This window comes from Neurospora tetrasperma, assembly GCF_000213175.1.
Source record: "Neurospora tetrasperma FGSC 2508 unplaced genomic scaffold NEUTE1scaffold_2, whole genome shotgun sequence".
Classification (NCBI taxonomy): domain Eukaryota; kingdom Fungi; phylum Ascomycota; class Sordariomycetes; order Sordariales; family Sordariaceae; genus Neurospora; species Neurospora tetrasperma.
The window spans coordinates 1252618-1277171 of record NW_009799100.1 but is presented as its reverse complement, the minus strand read 5'-3'; the positions used below and the strand labels follow the sequence as shown (position 1 = coordinate 1277171).

Genomic DNA, 24554 nt, shown 5'->3' with positions numbered 1-24554 from the left:
TTTCATCAACCTGCTTTAAAAAACGTTCATGTTCTTCTCGTATCAAGAGACGGTTATCGAACTTCAAGACCAGGTTGAGTCACCACGAGCGATTGAGTCTCCTACTCGGAAGCCTTCGTTTCGTCTTCCGTAACACCCACCATCTTCAAATGAACAAAACGTCACAAGCGGTATCTACGTCACCCACCTACTTTTGGTCCTACACACCCTGACGCCTTCATATACCTCCGGTTTGAAGCCTTCGTTGTACGACGACGAACGGTCCTCAAAGTAGTTCATTGCCGGGTTTCGTTGTGTCACGGCACAGCTAGCAAGAGCCAATATTTCCGGATAACGAAATCCGGGGATACTCAGTTGGGACTCTTACTTGACGACAAGTAAACTCTCTTGAGCGGGTATTTTGACGACCGAGCAAAACAAGACGACATCAGACAAGAAAGAACCAGACCAGAAATCAAAAGAATTGTGTGAAACAAAGACCTTCAACATGGGTTCCGAAGAGCATCAAAAGCCCAAAATCTTATTGCTGGGCACTATTGAGCAGTAAGTTCAAGTTAACAACTCTTTTTCCATCTTGAATAGCACAGCACCGGACTTCACTTCACTTCACTTCATCCTCTCTTCTCGGAATCCCCTTACGCCTCTCTCCCCTCATCCCAATCCCCAACTTTCCTGCTCTTCGACATCAACCAAACTAACCAACGCGGCACAGTGCCCACGCCGCCTGGTCCCGCATCACCTCAATCGCCGACATCATCCAACCCACCTCCACAGACCGCACCTCCTTCCTCTCCGAATGCGCCTCGGGCGCCTTCTCCTCCTGCCTCCTCGCCTACCGGACCTTTGACTCCACCACCCTCACTGGGCCCCTGGACCACGAACTCATCTCCGCCCTCCCCGACTCCATCAAATACATCTGCCACGTCGGCGCCGGCTACGACGCCATTTCCATCCCCGCCTGCACCGCGCGCGGGATCCGGGTGTCCAACACCCCCAGCGCTGTAGACGAGGCCACGGCCGATTGTGCTTTATTTCTTTTGTTGGGGGCCATGCGGAATTTCAATGCGGGCATGACGGCTCTTCGCCGGAATGAATGGCGAGGGGGCACCGAAGCCGAAGAAGAAGAAGAAGTTGACGAAAGAAAAAAGACAACAACAAAGAAAACGATCAAGATGCCACCGCTGGGAAGGGATCCTAGGGGTAAGACACTGGGGATCTTGGGCATGGGAGGGATTGGCAAGTGTTTGGCGCGCAAGGTGGCGGGGGCGTTTGGGATGAAGGTACAATACCTGAATCGGAGGAGGGATTGGGAGGGGGAGAGGGAGTTGAGGGAGCAAGGTTCTCCGAGGGTGGAGGTTGAGTGGGTTGAGACCATGGAGGAACTTTTGGGGACGAGTGATGTTTTGAGTTTGAATTTGCCGCTTAATGTGAGTTCTTTGTTTTGCCCCCTTTTTTTCTTTTTCCCTAACCGCTGCTGGTGATTAGGAAGGAGGACTGAGATGAGTGGGATACGAAAAGAAAGGAAAGAAAAGAAAGAAAAGGAAAGAAAGAAAAGGAAAGAAAGAAAGAAAGAAAAGAGGCTAACGGACAACACGATGAACAAAACAGGCCGAAACAAGACATATCATTTCCATCAAGGAATTCGCCATGATGAAGCCGGGGATAGTCATCATCAACACTGCTCGCGGAGCGGTGATGGACGAGGCGGCGCTGGTGAAAGCGCTTGAGTCTGGACAGGTGCAATCGGTTGGCTTGGACGTGTATGAGAACGAACCGGAAATTCACCCTGGCTTACTGGCGAATCCAAACGTCATGCTGGTGCCGCACATGGGGACATGGACGGTCGAAACGGAGACCAAGATGGAGGAGTGGGCGATTAGTAACGTACAGATGGCGATTGAGGAAGGGAAGTTGAGGAGTATTGTGCCGGAGCAGAGGAACATGCAATGAGTAGTTGTTATGTGTAGGAAAAGGCTCATTGGTCAAGTCAACTCAAGTTAAATGCAACACATCAAAGACAAAGTTCACACTACCGTCTGTCAGCAGGGGGGGTATCAGCAGGTTAGACTAAGTGGTGTTGAATTTGTATATAAGCCGCGCCCCAATTTTAGTCGCTCTCATAATGCTGTAAGAAGGAAAGAATGCCACTTGATACAAACGGTTGGGAAGAAAAGATCAAAGAGCAACCAAATTTTGGAATCAAGAAAACCATGACGAAGCCTCCCATATGCTTTATAATGAGTGAACAGAAGAAAAACTGTTGTTGAAAAAGAACTTATAAAAACGCCGTCTATCCGATGCAAGTATAGATATGAGAGGGAAAAACAAGAACAGAAAGACCACAGAAAGACGAGAGAAACGCGCTCGAGCGGGCTATCTATCTAACTTGGCACCAACCCCCAGCGAGAGTGGTTTGCCTAACTCTATCACCAACAAAAGAGACCTCCAAAGCCGACGACCATGCTGACCATTTCTCCGACTTGCAATCACTTAATCGCTTTCCTGTTGGTAGCGCCAAGCCGCGTTCGCGGGCAAACTGGCTCCCGGATGGACGTACGCACGATACGCAAGCTGAGCAAACCGCCTCACCACGTTCGTGGTTCCCTCTTCCATGGTAGTGCGAATAAACCTGGCCGCCACCGCAAGTCTGCAGCGCGGGTCCGACTCGGCCAACTGCGGCGGCAACTGTTGCTCGATGTTGGCAGAATTCCAATGATACGAATATTCGCGAAGCACAGCGAGGCTATACAGAAAATCACGGTTCTCCTGACCGTCCAGTAGGCGTCGCAGGTTCTGGAGGTCACAATTGGGCTTTCGAATGGCCAAATCGGCCAGATGCCACCAGAACTCAAATTCATTGCGCCGGGAGGTGTGGAGATTTGCAAGCACTATAGGATTATAGAGCGGATTCTCCGTTAACGTAGAGTGATAACCTAACAGAAGCGCCTCGAACACTTGCAGACGACCAAACGCTTCGTGTGGGTCATCCAAGGGCGGGATCGGGTATGGAGAAATTGACATTCCAGGGTGAGCCCAACCTCTACCTCTAGTAGAGAGGGGCTGCTTTGCTAATCCCCAGACAATACACTCCTCCAGCTGGGAAGCATACTTGTGGTCCGCCCGGGGCTGCGAGATGTGTTCGACAAAGGAACCAAAAAGACCCATCAATGGCTGATTATTCAGTAAGAGTTGGATGGGATGGTGTGTCAGGATGCCCCTGTCAGGTTTCAAATCGTACCACTGCGTCTCAAAGAAATACGACAGCCCCGTGACGTATACATCGCCATAAAGTTTGTTGATCTCCTGGATGACGGCCTGTGATGGCGGAGAGTTCATAATGGGAGGTTCTGCGCCCCCCAGCGCGATAAGATCATCGACGGTTTTCTTGTTGGTGGGTAAGCCAGTCATGTTGGGCAAGATAGTCGTACAGCTCTGAGCTGGATCCCTCGACACCGCAAGACTTCGGTTATCTATGTTGGGCAAACGAGGTCGCCGGCAAAGGGGAGCCAGCAGGAGTTCCGCCTTGATAATGACCCACAGTGCCAAAATTCCTGTCGTCAGGCCTAGCCAGCTGCGAATTTGGTGTAGGCGTTCCTGAAGCGCTTGGCGTGTCGGTGCCTGAGAGGGCCGGGTCAATGGCACTCCCGTAATCGAAGCCCGGGGAAGTGGACGACACTGGAGACTCGTAGGGGGTGTTGGAGGAATGAGATGATGGGTACGAGGTAGGATGTGGTTGGTGTTGGTAAGCAGGATGCTGTTGCTGGTGATAGTGATGAGGCGGCGGAGACTGCTGCTGCTGTTGCTGGTAAGGTTGAGCCTGTGACTGGTATGGGCTTGGCGGGACGCTGGAAGATGGGACAGTCGGAGTCGACGTGAGAGAAGCGGGAGCAGAGTGCTGAGACTTGGGCGTCGACTGAGCAGTAAGATTTTGCTGTTGCTGTTGTTGCTGCTGTTGCTGCTTGAAGATGGGGTCGTATCCCAAACAATCACGCTTCGACTTTTTGCAATTGTTGCAGGTGGGATGGGCTTCGTCGCACTAGAGAGAAATACAAGTTAGGCGATGTCGAGTACATAATTGCTGGTGAGTTAAAAAAAAAAAATGGGAAGATGATTGTTTCTGCAACTTGTGTGTAAAGCGGTACGCAAAGTGGAAGATAGAGCGATGTGATGATGGAGCTCAGAGTGTTGCAGGGATTGAGGTTTTAGGTGCTTTCGTGGTGGATAGGATAGCAGATGCTGGAGCCCAGGCCAGTTGTTAGCGGCGGGGCCTAACAACCGCCGGCGGGTGCGTTGATCGCTCGCTCGCCGCGGGGACTTTGTGTCGGCGTCGACCGAAATGGGAAAGTTGCGGTTGCTTCCCGTCGCTTGCGCTTGCTGCCTATGGCAGGCAAGGGAAGCGGAGGTAGGCGAGGGCAACCGAAGCGGGCAGTGAGTAACAGGCGGGCAGGCAACTGGCGGGTTGGCCGCAGTCGTCACTGTGAACAACTGGGCTTAGGTTGCTCGCTTCAGCAGTTCAGTGCAGTCAAGCGAGCAAACCAACCCAGCCAGCCGTTCGTGGGCCAAGGCAACACAACGTAACCAAGGCATACAACCACAACCCAAACTGCCCTGCTTCCCCAGCTGCACTTGCAACAACCCCCAACGAACGATCGAGACCGACCACAAGCGAGCAAGCGAGCGAACGAACGAGCGCGCCATTTTTAACACACCCGTTGTCGTCATATCGAACCATGGCGCTTCTTCAACCGAATGCCCCAACTGCAACATGACGACCCACTCCCTCCGCGCGTCGCTTCCCTGGCTCGACACCGTCCGGCCCGATCCCCATCCTACCCCATCCCCCGCTTCGTTGCAGTAGGTCCGAAAAGGCATCCATGATGGGAGGAACCGGATAGAATACGAAAAAAAAGAGGCAAATTAGGAAATGGATCCGAAGGAGAAAGTAACGCACCTTTATCCTGCGCTTGCGGCACGTTAGGCACCCCGTCTTGGTTCGGCGCTTGATCTCCTGTCAGCAACACAACAAACAACATCGGTCAGCACTCTAGTGTGTTGCGCGAGCGAGCATGGGTCCCAGGAAACAGAGGAGGAGGGAGGGGAGAGGGGAGGTGGAAGAGGGGGAGGGTCGCATGTGAGGGATATAGCAGTGCAATGTATTGGTACCTTCTTGTGCCTTCCTCCGCTCAGAGCGATGCGCGGGTCCGGCGTGAGGCCTGTCAAGGCATAGTGCACCACGCTCTGCCCCGGGTGCATCTGGTATGCTGCGTGCATGGGCGCATAGTAGCTCATCTGGTTTGGGGCCATCGAGACGGCCATGTGGTTCGGCAGGGGCATCTGGTGTTGAGCGTGCTGTTGCTGCACATGGTCAAACGTTCGCATGCTCGGGAGCGCCGTCTGGTTCGTTCGGTAGGGGTCAACATGGGCAACCGCTTGCGCTCCATATGCGTACTGCGCACCCGGGGACATGCCCGCAGGCGGATATGGACTCGGGGCGGGATAGTTCATGGTCGGTGTTTGGCGAGGTGTAGGTGGGCCAGTTGGTTGTTGCGGATGGGACATGGGCGTGGGCACTAGGACACGAGGTGCACTGCCGTTGTGCGGTGCTCCGATCTGTTGCTGGTTATATCCGGATACTGTATCGGCCAAAGGAGGAGCGATTTCTGAGGGCGCGCGGGGATCTTGGTGAGTGCTGGTGGTGCAGGCAGTGGCACCGGTGGTGGTTGTGATGGTGGAAGCACTATCCGTAGCTATCCCTTGGTCACCACTTCTGACGGAGCTCTGTCCAGCCCCTGTTTCGACTATCTCAACCGGAGGCGTACAAGTGGTAGCCGAGCTCGCCTCTTCGCCTGGTTGCTGTAGATCCGGAGTAGGTGTTGATGTTGTTGATGTTGATGTTGTTGTTGTTGCTGCCGTTGATATAGCTGTTGTGGCTGTCCCTGGAGTGGATGGCAACGTCTGTGCCTGTGCTGATCCGGCGGAGGAGGGTTGTGGTACTAGTAGTGTCGGTGCTGGTGCTGGTGACGCTGAAGTTGAGGGACCTGGAAGTGGTTGAGGGTTGTCTTGATCAGGTTGGGGTGCAGGCGATCGGAGCTTTAGTTGTAGATGATGTCGATGCTTCCCTTCGTGGTCGGGGTGCGGCTCGCTCAGACTGGAGTGCTGAGGCTGGGGGATAGACGGTCGAGACTGGATCGACTCTACAGTCCTCCGTTGAGCCATACTGGGAATTTAATTAGAATTCTAATGGAGACCGATTCCTAGCAAGGGCCAGGAGAACAAGCGACCGGGGGGGACGGAGTGGGAGGGAGTGCCAGGAGGGCTAGGGGCAGACGCGACCCTGGCTCTCCTGGCCCGGCTTTCCTAAGCGGATTGCGGATTGGTAGTCCACCTACTTGACGAGCCCTTTTACTACCAGGTAGCCGTACTGTGGTATGTAATGTATGTAGCTATGTAGGTACGAGGTGTGGTGTGTGTAGGGTGTAAGCGGGTAGGAGGTGGTGGTGTAAGATGGCAAGGTGGTATGGTACCTTGCCGTCCGACAGAAAAAAAGGCTCCTGTTGCGGTCGAAAGTGAATGGTCAATGAGAGGTCAATGGGTTGGTAAATGGGGGTGCTCTTCCTAGAGTCATCCAAGGTTCTCTTGGGAATGGGCCGAATCTGTGGAAACATGCAATGCGCGCGCTTCTCAGCGAATACAGCCGATACGACGACAGCCAGACAGACTGCTGCAGCGCCCAAGCATCCAAGCAGAAGCTGCATATTCCAGACTCAAAAAGGTACACAGAAAGCTCTGATAATGCATGAGTATGTTATGTACGTACTGTGTGTAGGTGTAGGTTTTGTATTTTGAATTTCTTTTTTCCTTTCCTCCCTCACTCTGTCCCTTTCCTCTTCTCTCTCTGTCTCTCTCCTTCACGTTTTTCTGCTCTTCAGTTCGTGTGAACTGCAGTGTCCGAAAGAGAGGGAATTGCTTGGCTTGTTCCCCCTGACCCCTGGGGCTAGTCGATGATATGCCGGTCTGCCAGCCAAGAGAGTGAGAGACAAGTGGTGGAAAGACAATATGTAGGTCCCCTTGTTTCTGGAGTGTAGTTCAAGTGGTGTTAGGTTCGTCGTCCAGGGGTGGGAGGTCAATGTCAGTGGCAGATGCTCCAAACGAGGCGTACCTTTACGGGGGTGGTGGGATTTTGGTGTGGGTTCTTGAAGAGAGGGGTGAATCTGCCTGTGATGGTGACTGGATTGGTCCCTTGCGCTGCATCCTGGCTCCGCTGAAATAGGAATCCAGACCGTAGGCGGGCCCCAGTTTGGATTTTACACTAGGTGCACATGGGACTTGGATGGGATCAGATGGGACTGTGAGGGGGGACCTAAGGATGGAGACAAAATGTGCAAAAGGAAACTTAACGCAATCTTTTATAGCCCCGTTCAAGACATCGTCAGCGATGCTGTTCTTGATATTCAATTAAGCGGGCTGTCAAGGGGGGTACTATCCTAGAGCATACGGGCTGTTGATTCCGCCTTTTTTAGACCTCGTCGTTTTGGCGGAGGAAGAAGGAGGGTGGACGCCGTACGACAGTATGTAGCCCCTGTCCAGGGTCGAGGAGCCTTTGGAGAGAACAATGTGGATCTTCCAGTCTTCCATGATCCTCGTCGTCGAGGCGGGAGAGAGACGCGAGTTGAACGGGGCGGGACTTGCGATGCGGAGAGAAGATGGGAGCCAGTCCAATGTGCAATCTCCAATGTCCACGCAAATGCATGCAAGTCGACTAGTCGAGTAAAAGAGACGCGGCAAGTCATTACTCTAACCAGTGTAGGCTAGCGATGGGCATCATCAGCAACAAGTAAAAATTCAATGTTTTGCTTCTTAACTTCTATCGATCTTGCTTCCGTCTCCCGTCTCCCGTCTCCTTCCTTCCTTCCTGGCACAAACGAACTGTCATGTACCTTTCTGTCAGGTGCTTTGCGTCTTTTGGAGCCGACCACGGGCACAAGCGAGTGGGAATTTAAGCCGAGTGGACTGGTGGGTCAGTGGGGTCTTTCTCCTTGTCCGCCAAAATCAAATGCCCAGACGGCCGCAGACGGCTCTTTAGAGCACTCACAGGGACTCGTGCCAGGGGGGGCTCAGGAACGGTGAAGTGTGTCAGGTACGATGCACGCACGGTACTGTATGCCTGCCCCATCTGAGCGACGGAGTTGAAAGTGAGGTGACAAAATGAGTTAGACCTAGTTAGTCAGCATGGTCTGAGTAGCCAAATCCAAAAGACGTACGCGGGCAAGGGAAGCTCGTCCCGCCGTTCAAAGGAGGCGCAGTCGCGCGCAAATCCACATGTCAATTGACACCAATGAAGGGAAATAGGAGAAGAGTAATTTCATGAGTATTTATGGCACTTATCAATTTCAGACACTGCACTCCCGGATCAATGGGTAGAAGGCCGCGGCACTGTTCCAACCGTCCCCCCCCCCCCCCCCCTTTGAGAAAGCCACTTGGCTGTCATCTACACTACCTACGGATCGACCCAGTACGCTTTGGACGGGTTGGAAGGACGCCGGTCTGTGTGTGAGGGTGGTGCTCGCAGTCTCAGATCCACTCGAGCGAGACCGTCATCAATCTGAGGCTTTCCGATTAGCGAGCGCCCAGCCAGGAACCTCGCCAGAACTCGCCAGGAACCTCTGTCGAATCTTCGCTCGCCTGTGCTATGTACCGTGCTCCTCGAGCTCCCCCATCGTCCTCCTCCCCCAAAGCGACCCCCCTTCTGTCCAAGTGCCCTTATGATCCCCCCCATGATCGTCCGTATAGCGAGTCCCCGGGATTAATATCGTCAAATCATTGCCAGATAAAGACTGTCTCTGCAAGATTTGATGGAGAAACTAGCCCGGATGTTCACCATGAAGATTCGCTCTTGTCGACCGCCCTACCTAGTAATTCCAGGGCAACGGTCAGTCCCGTCACTCGCAGCTTGACAGGCCGGGGCTGCTGGGGCCGAGATGATTGTGTGGTCGTCTGTCTGTGCTGAGTGAGTGCTTTTCTCAGTTGGAGTTGACAGGAAACGGACTGGCTGTTGCTACTACGTACTACACAGTGATGTGATCTTGATCACTCGATCTTAAAACATCATTGATACAGCGGCCAAGAGACCGCTCAAAGACTCAAGAGGCAGGTGCTGTTCTGATCTTGACCTTGGTGTACGATGGGTAAGGAAGGAGCCATCGAGGGTACCTAATTCTAGGGCACCAAAGGCAGGGGGGCACACAACCCACTCGGACTAAGGTTGGTTCGTTCAAATCACAACCTTCCACTCAAGTTCCACACAGCTTCCATTTCCACTCCGAGTTCTTCCTCCCTTGACCCCTCCCCGATCTCCTTCTCTTCAACGGCTCATCGGAGCAACAATTGCAGTTCCCTGCTGCCCTCAAACGACGACGATCACTTTGTCGAGCACAAACCCTTCTCTCAGCTAGGTATGTGGTGTGTGCGGTCGTGCGTCTAAGCGCCGTGCAACGCGGCAAAGCATCGTATACTTACTTACCTCTTCTCTGTACGCCGACGGTATCCGTCATGCAGTCCTTGTTGGATCCATGTTCCCTTTGTCCCAGATGAGGCACCACGTCGTGCAGCTTCGCTTCCGTCCCGTCTGTCCAGGGGCGTCTGTCGTCGGTTGTTACTGTGTCCGTCCGGCAGAACCAGCCTCGGTCAGTTTCTGACAGGTGCAGGTGCACTGCAAGCGGAGATCGGGACTATTACTGCCTACGCATGTACTTCCTTACTCCATCCCAAGCAAGGTATCTGTCTCGCTTGGGGCTCGTGATCAAGGATGCAGAGAGACTGTATTGCGGTGCAATATTCAAGGTCAGGGCTTCTTCACCATGATCCCTTCATCGTCTCGCAGTTATCTTGCGGCCCTCTTTCTTATTTCGGCTTGATGGAAACTAACCTGGTAAATAGACACGCAAAACGCAGCTGCATACAGAGTTCCAGGTTCCGGATCCGCCGCGGGGAACTGAACTCACATGCTTTCTCTCTCGTAAACAGATTGCAACACCAAATTTTACGGGCAATCTGCTCCAACCGCCGCCGATTCCCACTGGCCCAAAGTCCAAACCCGCATGCGCAGGTCGGACCACACGGAACGGGGAGTTCTGCAGTCTCTGTCCTCATGCTTGCTCGAGTCTCCGTCTTGAACCCCTTCACGATGACGAGAGCTACGGTAGCAATGACTGTCAACGTTAAGATGTTGATTTTTAGAAACGCCAGCGGCTACGCCCCACGTCGAGCAAAATTGTCCCGTATCTGGCTATCTTCAGGACGTGCCTCTCGCCTAGAGATCGATTATGGAGACGATGATGGTGGTTGCATCTCGGACCGCCAATGGTTTTCCATGCCTTCACACCTCTTTCTTTCATCTGGACACGATTATGACGGTACCAGCTATTTGTCCTTTGTCTTCTCGTCCCCCATCCTCAAGACAGAGAAAGCTGTCCCAAGTGGTTACATTTCAACATCCCAACCGGTCCGTCACATATTTTCGGCGGACGGCTGCTTTGTATTTTCTACGCTTCTGTCAAGATATACTGAGCAAGGCTGTACCCTGGACACAGGTATCATCTCCCCTTATCTCCCCCCCCCCCCCGGTTTGTATTGCTTACTTCCTGTGATCAAAGAGGCCACGCACATTGTCTTTGGTCAAATTGCTGGGTTCTGGCTGAACTCAATGTGGCATATAGCCTTTTCGATGCTTCTCGTGTACCTCTCTTGATGCCCTTGGCTGGTTAGTACCCATCAAGGTGTGTGTGCTGACCTGTTCCGTTTTCTGTGCTTTTGCATATGCGGCCCCCAGAATATTGGATGCGGAGAACATGATCTGATCGAAGAATTGATCTCAACACACAAAGCCCCATTTCTGTGGCCTGGCTTTTCCATCCGTCATCCATGGATCCGCGAAGCTGAGCTCTACGAGGCAGTTTGGAGCGTATGTTATCGAGATGCTAGCTGGGTGTTCTGTGGGTCAATCTACCGTAGGGCCGGTAAAGGCGGGAGTCAGCCGGGCACGGAAAGTACATATGCTTTATACTTCGTGTGGTCGGTTCGGCTGTGCGGCCCGTCTGAAGCCGACGAGCATACCGCGGTTACCTGGCGCCTAGCGGCTACTCATCCCGTCCGTGTAGCCCCCCTTCGCTATATACAGCCATATTTGAGCTCATGGTTTTCGCTTGTTCCTGCTCAAATGTTACCGACGACATGTCTGCTTCTCCCGGCAGTGCTTAACCGATGGCTTGGGGGTGTGGTCGCGGCGGCCAAGGATTGCCCTGTTAACAAAGACACATCCAATATCTATTTCACCTTCTTCAACTATTTACCGGTACCGTGGCGCTGGCCAATATTTCTCTCTTATACCGGTGCTCACCAAAGCGGCACAGATGGTTCCTTGTGTGCTCCTATTTGCTTTGGCTATGCATCACGGCCCGGGCTGCCATTTGTATTCCTTCCACCTGGAGCATCCAGAAGCCAGCACTATGGATAAGACGAGTGTCGACGGGAACACCCGTTGTCCCTTGTTAGGCGAGTGCTTGACGATGTACGGAGTTGCGTTTGTGTCCATCAGGTTTGGGAAGGATGCGACATGTTCCCGTGATGAGAGAATGTTGTTCACTCTGTGTCCTTTATTGGCCAATATTCCCCGAAGCTCCCGCTTCACATATCCACAGACATAATACCAACGAGCGGCATATCACTTTTCGTCTCTATCACCTTTGCGAAAAACGCGTGAGCAAGCTGAACGAAGACCACCACATCGAAGGGGCATCTACACCGTAGGGCTCAAAGCTTTACCGGTAGTGACTACCGATGATCTGTTAGAGGGAAGCAGGGATTACCATATCCAAACTGATGCTTTGACTATGCGCTGAATCACATGCGCTTACTGACCGCGGCCCCAAGTCACCGAGAAACCCTTTGTTACCGCCAGCCTTCTATCATCTCCGCAATCTTATCATGTCCTTTTTGTCTGGCAATTCCAGCCGGTGTTCCTTGTCGGTATGTACCTCCTTTCCTCCCTGCCAAATCATCATAAACCTCATGAGCAGCAAACTGTTTTGCTCCTTTCCTCAGCAGTATCCTCACATCTTCTAGCTGAGCCGCGGCGGCTGCAGCATGAAGAACCGTTGCTCCTCCATGATCTCTATGGTTCAAGTCAAATCCTTCTCCTCCCAATATCCCCTCTTCGTTGATGCGCCCAAAGTTCACCAGCCTTAGCCGCTTGCGGACACTTCCCGTTCTCTCAACCCCTTGTCCTTGCAAAGGCTTCAGGGTTAAGAGGTAGCGTAATATATGTGGGTGACCGACAGCCGCCCATAGCAGGGTTGCGTTAACCGCTGTTCGGGTGTTGATATCCGCATGGTGTTTCTCGATTAGGAGCTTGGTTGTGGTCAAGTGACCACCTTCAACGGCGAAGAAGAGGGGAGTGTGGCCTGACCATAGCTGTGTTTCGATAATACCACCATTGCCATGCTTCTCGCTGTAAAACGGAGCGGATACGTAGGCATCTCGTGGCGTTGAGAGCATCATCTCAACGATAGAGTCCAGCCCTAGTCGGCAAGCCTGATGCAGCGGACTGATCCCAAGCTCATCCTGTGGAGCAGTGACATCGGCACCGGACGATATCAGGAGATGAATGATCCTCTCCATCGCAGTCACCGTCACGTACTTGGCATGGGCTACCGTTGTCGGCGTCCCCGGGCTGCTTGTAGTCCTGAAGGCGCGAGTGGTAGCAGCAGTCAGTCGCTTCAAAGCCCTCCAGAGCAGAGACTGCCCTTCATACGCATGATTCGCATCCGCACGGCCATGCATCAACAGCATCTTCACAATCTCATCATGAACACCCTCAACGGCCAGCGCGAGCGGCGTCAGTCCGTCTTTATTTACACCGTCCACTGGCATTCCAGCTCTGATCAACATGCCCACGATCCCCTCGTGCCCGCCCTGGCATGCCACGTGCAACGGTGTCATCCCGGTCGAGCTGCTCGCCACATGCACATCAGCACCACGTGCCAATAGCAGTTCAACTAGCTCTTCATTCCCCAATGCCGATGCCATGAGCAAGGGAAAGTTTCCCTTCCCTCCAGACAAGTTGGGGTCAGCAGCGCCCGCCTGGATCAACACCCGAGCAATATCGGTACAACCCGCCGTGATGGCGGCCAGCAAGGGTGTGGAATCACCAACGCGGCGGTTGATAACAGCACCGCGCTCGCAGAGAACGGAGACAATGTCGGTGCTGCGCTTAGCGATGGCCAAGTAAAGAGGAGTCCGTCCGCTCTTGGTTGCGGCGTTGATGTCGGCACCGCAGTCAAGGAGTTGTCTGGCTGCGGCTAGGTGCACGCTGTGGACCGCTTGGTGGAGAGGCATGTGGCCTGTTTCGTCCGGCAGGTTTGGGTTGGCGCCGTGGGAGCACAGGATCTTGACCGTTTCCACCTTGGCATGCTCGATGGACTTCCCAGACGAAGAGGAAGGGGGAGATGAAGCTGAGCCGTGGCTGCTTGCTGCGTAGTGAAGCGCTGATCGGCCGAATATGTCAACGGCGTCTAGCTTGGCGCCAAGTTCGCAGAGTAAGGTGATGGAGGCACTGGGGAACCCGTTCTTGGTGGCAGTAATGATGGCTGTCTCCTTCGTCCTGTTAGTTGCTTCCAAGTCTGCGCCTGAGAGGGCGAGGAAGTTGGTGGCATCGACGGAACGAGCGGCGAGGGCCTCATGAAGGGGGGGTAGGCTTGATCCTGGTCTTTGGATGTTGGGGTCTATGCGGCCCTCTTTGATGAGCTCCAGGATTGTGCCGGTATCGTTCTTATCAATGGCGTGGTGAAGCTGCTCGGCGAGTTGGGTGGTGCTTTGGCGGTTCTTCTTTGGTATGGGACCAAGTTTGAGTGATAATGTCCTTGTTACCCGGGGGTCTGCTGTGAGGAGGGGAGTGGTGTGTGGCTGAGGTTCAGTTTTTGGTGTGGGTGGGTGAGTGAGTTCCCTCGATGGGGTGCTGGGTTCTGGCACTGGTGATGGTTCGCTCCCCTCGCCAGGAAAGAGGTCGCCTAGACCGGTGGCGGCATCATCGCTGAATGGATTGGTGCTAACCACTTGTTTAGTAAAAACCTTGAGAACCAAAGCGCAACTTTCTGACTTACGGCGACAGGCGCCTTGTTATATACTCGAAAGACGCGAGATGCTTTGGGGTTATGGGCGAGGATGGCTGAGACGCCATGCCTAGACCGCTATCGAGACTGAGGCCATCGTCTAGCTGAATCCTTGAAGGTCTGACGTGATGAAACATGGCTTTTGTTGTTGACTCCAGACATAGACGTTGAACTTATATGAATTGAACAAACATACGTACGAAGGGTAAATAACTTTTAATAAGTGAAGCTGGGACAGCGAAAAGGGGAAGGACATATGCAGATCGACGACGCGTCGTACAATTGTGTAGCTTATAAACAATCCACATGCGCCTTCGCCGAGCAACCAGAACAAGGAGTCTGACCAAGGAAGAAGATCAAACCAAGCGATCAACCACGCTAGAGGGATCACAAGAAGAAAGGTAAGACATGGTTAACCTCGTGTACACGACTAGTCAGGTACCAATCCTACCAAATGTTCGGCACTCAGCACTAGTGTCGAGGTACCAGTTCAACTTGTCTTCAACAGCAAAGCAAGCACCGACAAGAACACTGCGATTCGTCCCTCGAACCAAAGAAACTAAGGGAAATTGGTGGGCGGCGCCTCTTTCCCTTTTGCTAGACTAATAGCAATGAGGAAGAGACCACCGAGGAAAACGTGGTGCGCTGTAAATGACTTGGGCTTGTTCCGGCCGGGCAAGCAATCTCTTGAGGAGGATTTTCCCAATAGAGACCAATCGAGGCGTTGGTGAGGCGCTTGCTAAATGACACCCAGACACAAAAAAAAGATGGCTGGCTGAGACTTGGCTTATATACTAGTACAGCGTACTAGTTTTGTTGAAAAGTGTTATACATGGCCTGATAGTTTCTGCAAGTAATTTCCAATCTCATCATGTCCGTCCATTGTGAAGAAAAGAAGGGGTTCAGTTCAGAAGAGGCGTTCGTGGATAAGGAGAAGGGTATTTTCTTCCTTCTTTTCCTTTTTGTTTTCCCTCTCCTTTCTGAAGGGGGCGAATGGCTAGATGACTGGATAAGAGGCTTGAACAAGAGGGAACCTGAGATTCCCAGGGAGGATGTGGGAGAGACAAATGACGAAAATGTGGGGAGAGATCGGAAGAAACCAAGACGCAGGTGGCAAGACAGGAGATCCAAATGGTCGGTGTTCGTTTTAAAACGGCGAGCGGCGTCGGTTTCGCGTCTCGGAGTAGAATCGGAATTTTTTTGTCGCCCTCTTTTCTTTTTTTTGGGCTTTGGGGTTTACATGCAGAATCTGGCATCTTTTGGGATTCCGATGAGGGTGCGTGGTAGTAGTGTAGATAGGTAGGAGGTAGCTACTTGATGACTTGAAGTTTGGGGATGACGATCGATTTTGATTGAATGATAACAAGTAGATAGAATGGGAGATTTATAGTGGTTAACCACCAATCCTATTCGCGCGCGCGCATAAGACAACGGGTTGGGTAGTCTCTCGGGAGATTCGAGACTCTTCAGTCGTGGAGAAATACGATGTGGTTGATGGACGACGCCGGAAGTTCTCTTCCAGTCTGCCGGACGAGCCTGATATCGCTATAGTGACAGGATGGTGTGCACATAACAAGATGTCTCTCTCCCTTGGCAGCTGGCAGCTTGCTTGGCACCGGCTTCAATGAAAGCTAAGTACCCCAGCTTACTCCACAGTAGCTCCCCCCACCCGCCGCTTCCATGATCGTCACCAGTTACTTCCATCGTCATTGCCCTGAGACTTTTGACAGATCGTTAAACGTACGATACCTTATTACCATATCAACGATTATCAGCGCGTTTCAACTTTGAAGGGCTAAGCTTTCGTGATACCTTCAGTAACCACAATCAGACAAAAAGCGACAAAGTGGCGAACCTTCTTTGGACAACGCAGAAGGGGGAAGCTGCTGCAACGGCTGGCCAAACTGCAGCGCCTCCAGCCGAAAAGCCCAAGCCCAAGAACACCATGGTCCAGCCAACAAGCGCGCCGTCCGCACCAGCGCTCACTCCTCAGTTTTGCTTTTCGACAGCAGCCCTACGAGGTGGGATTTCTTTACCTTATAGACACAAATATTTAATAATCTTTCACAATTTACTGACCCAAACCCCATAGACTTCCTACGAGTGTCCCGCTCCGCCATCGACGACACCATAACCCAAAACCTCAACGCCCTCGTCACTCCCTCCCGCGCTGGCTTCGACCCGTCCTCCACCACCCAGCGCAGCCCCCAGCCCTTATCCCGGCAAATCGACCCTGCCGCCTCCCAGGAATTCAAAGACCAAGTGTTGTTCCCCTCGTGGCAAGCGCGGTCGCAGGTGCTGAGTTACTGCGCGCTGGTGGCCACCTCGCCGGACCCGGACGACCCGGAGGCGGCGATCCGGGAGGCCGAGAAGCAGAAGGATCGGGAGAGGGTGGTGAATGAACGGCTGGACCCCTACTCGGCGAGGTTTTTCCCGCGAGAGCCGAGGACGGAACAGCTGGCGAGCGTGATCAGGATGGAGCAGGGCGTGGAGAATATTGTGAGGACGAGGACGTGGGGGATTGTGGGGGAGAGGTGTGGGAGTGATGGGAAGACGTGGGAGCAGGCTTTGGGAGAGTGGAGGAAGGATAAGCATTTGCCGTTGGCGTGATGATGATTTCTTTTGTGCTGATGACGCTGGGTGATGTGGTCGCTTATGAAGAGAAGAAGGTAAGGGAAGGAAGTGGTGTAAGTGGAAAAGTGTCTGATAAGCATTGGGTATGGCGTATTTGAATGTGTGACCATATGAATAGTTGTAATTGTAGGGCAGTGGGATCTTCTGTCAATATATCTGAAGAAAGAAGCGATGATATCTACACCAAATTAAGCTTTCGTCTATCGCCGGGAGGAATATGGAAATCTTTCATTGTCTCGGGAGGAGTTGTCGCGGGATCTGGCGGGAGGCTTCCGTGTCTTCGGTGTTGTTACCGAGAGGGCCGAGCCGGAGTCTAGCTAAAGATTGACCCCACTTATAGGGAGGTGAGTGGGAGAGCTTCGCCGGCTGTTGGCCAATCGGCAGAGAGCAACTTTTTGTTCAATGCGCCCATCTCACCAAATTGTCAGCTGTAGAATTTCACTTTGCAGTTTCGTCGACAAGAACTGGAATAGTCACGGGGCACGTCTGTCAAGCACATAAGGCCGTCGCGGGTATTTTTTTTTTCTTCCATTTTGGCTGTAGACTGTAAGGATACACATTCCCCAAGTTTAGGTGGTTCAGGTACTTGTGTGGTGCAAACCCTCTCGCTGTGTCCCAATGTTGTTGGCTGTGGTAGCAAGAGTTGTCCCACCAGGCTCCGCTCATCCCCGACACCGAAACAACGACATCCACTTCCACCAAAACCAGCCCACTCTCGGCCGGCCCCTCGTCCCCCTCCCCCACGAACTGATCCCTGACCTGACATAGTGGCAGTCTCCGACTCGAGTCGAGAGAGTCTTCATCCTCCCGAGCTTAACAACAACAACAACAACAACAACAACTACAACAACCCGCTCCGCGACAACCGTCCCTCCGCCGCAACCCAACCCCGCGGCCATCTTTGACATCGAAACACAACCCTTTCCTCATCGTCCCACCCCGCAGTCCATTCCTCGATGCCGCAAACCCTGAGCACGAGAGAGGCCAACCTCTTTCGTACCGTCATCCGCCACTATGAGGACAAGCAGTACAAGCGCGGCTTGAAGGCCGCCGAGCAGATCCTCAAGAAAAACCCCAGGCACGGCGACACCATGTCCATGAAGGCTCTGATCATGAACTCCCAGGGCAAGACGGAGGAGGCCTTTGCCCTCGCCAAGGAGGCTCTCACCGTCGACATGAAGTCCCACATCTGCTGGCACGTCTACGGCATCCTCTACCGCCAGCACAAGAACTTCGACGAGGCCATCAAGGCCTACAAGTTTGCCCTCAAGCTCGAGCCCGAGTCCCAACAGATCCAGCGTGACCTCGCCGTCCTCCAGGTCCAGATCCGCGACTACCAGGGCTACGTCCAGAGCAGGTTCGCCATGCTCAAGGCCAAGCCCCATCTCCGCCAGAACTGGACCGCCCTTGCGATTGCCTATCAGCTCGAAGGCAGCCTCGAACAGGCCGAGAACATCCTTACCACCTACGAGAAGTCCATGACCAACGTTCCCCTCAAGACCGACCAGGAGCACTCCGAGGCTCTCCTTTACAAGAACACCATTATTGCCGAGCGAGGCGATATCAAGCGTGCGCTCGAGCACCTCGAGTCCGACTGCAAGAACTGCCTGGACAGGTTGGCTGTTATGGAAATGCGGGCGCGCTACTTGGGTCAGCTCAACAGGAAAGAGGAGGCGGCAAAGGCGTGGCGGGCACTGCTGGACAGGAACCCCGAGCACCCCGAGTACTACAAGGGTCTGATCGAGGCTTTGGAGATTGACGAGAAGGACGAGGCTGCCCTTAAGGCCATCTATGACGAGTATGCTGCCAAGTACCCTCGCTCGGATGCTGCCAAGAGGTTGCCTCTCAACTTCCTCACCGGCGATAGCTTCAAGGCTGCTGCCAAGAGCTATCTCACCAACATGTTGGACAGGGGTGTGCCTTCGGTGTTTGCCAACCTCAAGCACCTCTGCTCTGAGGTTGCCAAGAAGGAGGCCATCCTCGCCCTTGCCGAGGAGTATCTGAAGGAGCATAAGGGGTCTGAGCAAGCGAACGGCGACAGCTCCAAGGGTGTCGGTGCTGCTCTTTACTTCCTGGCGCAACATTACAACTACCACCTCAGCCGCGACCTTGCCAAGGCCATGGAGTATGTTGAGCAGGCTATCGAGCTCGATCCCAAGAACGTTGACTTCCACATGACCAAGGCCAGGATATTCAAGCACCAGGGCGATACCGCCAAGGCCTCGGAAACCATGGACCGTGCCCGTTCGCTCGACACCAAGGATCGTTACATCAACTCCAAGGCCGCCAAGTACCAACTACGGAACAACGAGAACGAGAAGGCTCTCGAGACCATGGGTCTTTTCACGAGGGCTGAAACTGTCGGCGGACCCCTCGCTGACTTGACCGACATGCAGTGCATGTGGTTCTTGACTGAAGATGGTGAGGCCTGGCAACGGCGTGGCAACACCGGCTTGGCTCTCAAGCGTTTCACCACCATCCACAACATTTTCGATATCTGGCAGGAGGACCAATTCGATTTCCACAGCTTCTCCCTCCGTAAGGGTCAGATCCGTGCCTATGTCGACATGATCCGCTGGGAGGACAGCATCCGCGAGCACCCCTTTTACTTCCGTGCTGCTCTTGACGCCGTCAAGCTGTACCTTGATATGTTTGAGAAGCAGCAGGCTTCTGCCAACGGCACCAACGGCACTGGCGAGGCCACCAACGGAGAGGATGCCGCTGAGAAGAAGAAGGCCGCCAAGAAGGCCCGCAAGGAAGCCCAGAAGGCCGAGCGCGAGGCCGCTGAGAAGGCTGCTAAACAGGATCCCAACAAGGCGACGGCCAAGAAGGACGAGGAACCTAAGAAGAAAGACGACGACCCGAACGGCCTCAAGCTCGCTGCCACGGCGGATCCTTTGGGTGATGCCATGAAGTTCCTCACCAACATCTTGCAGTTTAGCCCCAAGAACATTGAGGGCCAAATTGCCGGTTTCGATGTTTACATCCGCAGGAGTAAGTTTTGATGCAGCCCCTGTACTTGATTTCCCACTAATAAATCCACAGAGAAGTATCTTCTTGCGTTGCGCTGCCTGAACGCGGCTCAGGCGCTCGACCCCGAGCACCCCCGTGTCAAGGAGCAGTTCGCTGAGCTCCAGAAGGCGGTCGAGTCTCTTGACGATGCTCAGTCGGCCAAGGTCAAAGAAGTGCTCAAGGCCAAGTTCAGTTCCTAGAAGGATCCGAATCGAGCTGTTTTGGGCATGTTGTCAGAGTCGGACTTGAACGCGTTGCAAGTTCCATCGGCTGAACCCTTTTCAGTGCCGTCGCAATTCTTGAGCGAGCGCTACCGCGCCTTGCGATTTGAAGTCCAGCGTCCGCCAGCCTAGAAGCCAACGAACCGCAGAGTCGAAGCTTGGGGAGTAGGACTAGGTCATCAGAGGTTCTAAGGTATCTCTATTCACCACTTCATATGTGCTGGGAGATGGACCAAGGTAGATGGGTGTGAGTGGCTGATGAGCTAGCGGGGACTGCTTGAGTTGACTGTTTGACAAAACAAGGATGATATTTTTACTAGCAGGAGGGTTATCCGGCCGGGGCAAAGAAAGGTATTCCAAAAGTTAGGTTGATTTGCATACTTCGTTGCCTACAGGAAGGTATGTAGACGGGGCGAGGCGAGGGAGCATGGACTCTTTTGGACGCCGGAGTTTTCATCAACTTTTTCTTTGTGCAGATACATACACAACTGAAACCGCATCATCTGTTTAGCGGTGCTCTCTCTGAATACCCAGCCGTGATGGGTTACGTAAAGGTACAAAGGTTTCTAATGTGTTGGAGGTTGTCGTCTGATGCTGGGCACTTGTGGCCAACGAAGTCCAGCTGAGTAGAGGCAGCTCTGGTACCTTGGCACGGTTAAATCGCCTATATTTCCGGCGTATCCGGCACCGGATGTGCCACCCCGCCAGGCATGCACCGGCAGTTAGTGCGTGCGCCTCGGTGGAAGTGGAAGCGGGCACATGCTTCCTGTGCTGCAGTTGATGGATGCACGATTTTTAGGTGCAGCATCAGCAGCCAGCAGCAGCAATGGGACGGGAGCTATGACGGGGTCCGCAGTTGACCCCTGAACAGAAACTGCAACCATACCAAACAACAGAACGGTTGAGGAGACAACGACGACGGCTTCAGCAGGGATTTGTGGTCAGCCAGTGAGGGCCGACGTTGCCCCTGTCTCAACAAGTGCCATCCATGATCCAAGACAACAATGCCAAGCACCGATTTTGGCGAGACTGTCAACGGTACGGTGCTTTCTTAGAGTCCGAGAGTGCGACCCGAGTCAGCAACAACTTGAGCCGAGCTTCGTTTCATCCCATCTCTCTCTTGAACTGTCTGTTTGCTTCTGACTTTTCAGCATCTTCAGTGTTCTTTGTCTGCAGGTTTTTAATTTGTCGGGTTGTCTTCTTTGTGGCCCATCATCATCATCATCATCATCAGCTCCGTTGCGGGTATTCGCGCGTGCCGTTAAGCTTGAAAGCCACCCGCATCCATCCATTCATTCCACTTGTACACTCCTCCCCGCATAGCTCGGCACCGGGATCCATTGAGGTTCTTGCCTTGACCGACACCGTGATACAAACGAAACTACAGACACCAAAGAAAGTCGAAAGAGAATCGAAACACACGGGAAAATATGGGGGACGTTCGACAACTACAGGATGAACACGCGGCAGCCATTGCGAAGGCGAGCGCACAAGAGCCGTCCAATCAGGCCGTGACATTGCAAGCCACTACTTCTGCTTCCGGAAAGAATGTCGCTATTCTCGAACTGCCCACGGTCACACTCACTTGCGAGAAGGATCACTTGGTGATTCAAGGTATGTGAAACCTCCATATACATGTCACATCTCATCCCTCCTACAAGCACATTTTCTTTGGACTGGACATCTCTTCTTCCTCATAAGACCTACGTTCGTCCTTAGACTAACCGCAAAGCATGCACAGAACATGCCGCTGCCACCAAGAAGTCACGTTCGTGCTGCTCAGGTATATAAAAAGCATCGAGTTCCTCTTACACACAAATCCTCCTTACAGTCACACAGAAGGCCCGATGTGGAAGGAAAAGCTCAAGCTTCAACCTCAATCGGATTTTTAAACCACATTTCTCTCGACAGTATACTAACATCGTTTCCCTCCCTCCTCCACAGTCACCCCTTCGCGCCGTCTCGCTCCCGGGTCCGTACCATTCTACAACATCCTCTGGGCCTACATCACCCCCGACCGCAACTACCTCCGCATCGACTTCGCCGAAGAGACCTCTCCCAAGAAACATCAGCTCATCGTCCGCCAACTCGAGTTCCCCCTCCCCTCAGCCTCTCTCCAAGGTCCCCGAGAGCGCGAGCCACTTCTCTCACCACCCTCCATCCCTCCAGTCTCCGCCGCCACCTTAGACGCCTTTGTCGCCCGCGTCCTCGACCTCGCCTACCCTGCCCCCATCCAGCGCCGCAAGCGCGCCTGGGTGCTTGTCAACCCGCATGCCGGCCCCGGCGGCGCCGACAAGATTTTTGAAAAGAAGGTCCGCCCCATCTTCGAAGCGGCGCGCATGCCATTGACCGTCGTGCGCACCACCTACTCCGGCGAAGCCGTCACCCTCGCGCAGGACCTGGATATTTCAGAGTACGACATTGCAATCCCCTGCTCCGGCGACGGTTTGCCGCACGAAGTCTTCAATGGGCTCTCCAAGCGGCCCGATGCCCGCAAGGCGCTTTCAAAGCTGGCAGTGTGCCACATACCCTGCGGCTCGGGCAACGCCATGAGCTGTAACCTCTACGGTACCCACCGCCCTTCGCTGGCGGCGCTAGCTATCGTCAAGGGCGTGCCGACGAAGCTGGACCTGTGCAGCGTCACGCTGCAAGATGGAGAGCGTCTGACGAGCTTTCTGAGCCAGGCGTACGGCTTGATTGCCGATTTGGATATCACTACCGAGCATCTGAGGTGGATGGGTGCGGCAAGGTTTACGTACGGGTTCTTGACGCTGGCCATCAGGAAGAAGACGTATCCGTGTGATGTGGCGATGAAGGTGGAAGTGGGCGGGAAGGAGGAGATTAGGGGGCATTATGCGAGGGGAGTGAAGGGGGCGGAAAGTGAGGTTGGGAATGGGGAGGCTAGCGGGGATGGCGAGGAGGGTGGTAGTAACGACGGGGAAGGAGAAGGAGAGGGAGAGGGAGAGGGAATGCCGGGGTTGAAGTATGGAACGGTGAATGATAAGTTACCGGAGGATTGGGAGGTGGTTCCGCATGAAAAGTTGGGGAGCTTTTACTGCGGTAATGTATGTTTTTCCCTTGCCCCCCTTTGCTCTTCCAGTCACGTTAACAACCTCGACAGATGGCCTACATGGCCCCAGACACCAACTTCTTCTCCGCCGCCCTCGCCAACGATGGTTTGTTGGACCTCATCACGACCGACGGCGACATCTCCCTCTGGAAGAACATTAACCTCCAACTCTCGGTCGAATCAGGCCACTTTTTCGACAACCCCTTGGTTTCCTATCGCAAGGTCTCCGCTTTCCGCTTGACACCCCGATACCAGGACCCGAATGGAGTGATCAGCATCGATGGCGAAGCGCGACCGTTCGCTCCCTTCCAAGTGGAGGTGCACAAGGGCCTGGGGCTGACCCTCAGTAAGAGGGGTGTGTTCGAAGCGCCTGGACCACATGGATGGGACAAGGTTACAACGACGGAAAGGTTGATGGCCTAGGCGGCTCGGATGGTCGTGAGGTTGAGAGTTTGGAAGGTTTTTATCGATGAGAAATTGAGCGTTCCGGGTAAAGGATTGGAGCAGCGTGAGCTTAAGGACTTGGGGAACGTGACGCTGGGGGACGGGTCATACCGAGCACTAGGAACAAAGGTAATGGGAAAAGGGAAAATTTCACGGTAATGGAGGAGGTTAGGATGGGGTCTTATGAGCGGGATGGGATGGATGGTTATGAGAAAAGGTAGTCGATACCAAATGAGGAGGGCTGCGGCTTTGGGTTGGTGGGCTGAACTGGAAGAGTGGACGACTGTGAAGATATAGGTTCAAGTACATAATATTGATGATACCCTTTGTTGATAAGCGAAGATGGTAGATAGAGAGCGAAAGAAATTGCGTTTCGTTCATGGTTTCGATTGAGAAGACAATCCTCTCGCGGCTTCGATGGTTATCGGTTTCCTTGCTAAAGTAATGGAGAGCTGGATGTTTGTCTGACGATCAGAATTCTGTAACCTCTAACTTTCAGTATCTACCAGAACTCAACACTACCAGCAATCTGGGCACAGAGCAAACGATCTTAGAAGATACAAGACCCAATGCCTTGAATGACCAGACGAAAGTCTCTGAAACCTTACCAGCTGGCATCATCACCGGCCGCCAGCCGGAACAAGCATTTCACCACCACCACCAACCCAGGCAAACGCGGCACCTACCCGTCCGTCACTTGTACCAAGCAACGCCGGTTTATAAGCAACCGGGTATCTGACACCTCATAACAACAACATAGAAGGAAGAAGAAGAAGAAGAAAAAAAAGTTAGAGTGGAGTAGTAGTTTAACTCGTCGCCCTCCCAAACTGATCCCGAAAAAAAGGGTGAGGCAAGGAGATTCAGGCGGAGACCCGGGTGCGAATCCCGGCTCTAGCACAACTCTTTTTCATTTTTGCATGTCTATCTTTGAGTCTAGAGAGTTCTTGATCTATTCAGATTGTTGCCCGCTTTTTCCACTTTAAGTTCCACTTTCTGGTTTTTTTTTTT

General features: G+C 53.3%; 6 protein-coding genes across 6 annotated transcripts; 4 read left to right on the top strand and 2 right to left on the bottom strand.

Moving 5' to 3' along the window:
• Positions 1–487: 487 nt before the first annotated feature.
• Positions 488–1950, top strand: NEUTE1DRAFT_78263 (uncharacterized protein; the record flags this gene model as incomplete). The annotated part of the gene is made up of 4 exons (XM_009850825.1): positions 488–543; positions 713–1130; positions 1161–1427; positions 1609–1950. 4 exons carry the CDS (start codon positions 488–490, stop codon positions 1948–1950), a joined length of 1083 nt encoding a protein of 360 aa, XP_009849127.1.
• Positions 1951–2064: 114 nt separating this feature from the next.
• Positions 2065–6216, bottom strand: NEUTE1DRAFT_78259 (uncharacterized protein; the record flags this gene model as incomplete). Its single annotated transcript, XM_009850824.1, has 5 exons — positions 2065–2888; positions 3045–3384; positions 3539–4036; positions 4952–5008; positions 5164–6216. The coding sequence occupies 5 exons, from the start codon at positions 6214–6216 to the stop codon at positions 2491–2493; spliced, it is 2346 nt and encodes a 781-aa protein (XP_009849126.1).
• Positions 6217–11794: 5578 nt separating this feature from the next.
• NEUTE1DRAFT_128354 (uncharacterized protein) lies at positions 11795–14413 on the bottom strand (the record flags this gene model as incomplete). The annotated part of the gene is made up of 4 exons (XM_009850823.1): positions 11795–11840; positions 11951–12739; positions 13478–14101; positions 14157–14413. The coding sequence occupies 4 exons, from the start codon at positions 14300–14302 to the stop codon at positions 11795–11797; spliced, it is 1605 nt and encodes a 534-aa protein (XP_009849125.1).
• A 1604-nt stretch (positions 14414–16017) lies between these two features.
• NEUTE1DRAFT_78257 (uncharacterized protein) lies at positions 16018–16984 on the top strand (the record flags this gene model as incomplete). Its single annotated transcript, XM_009850822.1, has 2 exons — positions 16018–16186; positions 16258–16984. The coding sequence occupies 2 exons, from the start codon at positions 16111–16113 to the stop codon at positions 16773–16775; spliced, it is 594 nt and encodes a 197-aa protein (XP_009849124.1).
• Positions 16985–17750: 766 nt separating this feature from the next.
• NEUTE1DRAFT_59572 (uncharacterized protein) lies at positions 17751–20555 on the top strand (the record flags this gene model as incomplete). Its single annotated transcript, XM_009850821.1, has 2 exons — positions 17751–19793; positions 19845–20555. 2 exons carry the CDS (start codon positions 17756–17758, stop codon positions 20009–20011), a joined length of 2205 nt encoding a protein of 734 aa, XP_009849123.1.
• A 907-nt stretch (positions 20556–21462) lies between these two features.
• On the top strand, positions 21463–23677 carry NEUTE1DRAFT_120743 (uncharacterized protein; the record flags this gene model as incomplete). The annotated part of the gene is made up of 3 exons (XM_009850820.1): positions 21463–21646; positions 21977–23097; positions 23154–23677. The coding sequence occupies 3 exons, from the start codon at positions 21463–21465 to the stop codon at positions 23523–23525; spliced, it is 1677 nt and encodes a 558-aa protein (XP_009849122.1).
• Between the last annotated feature and the right edge of the window lie 877 nt (positions 23678–24554).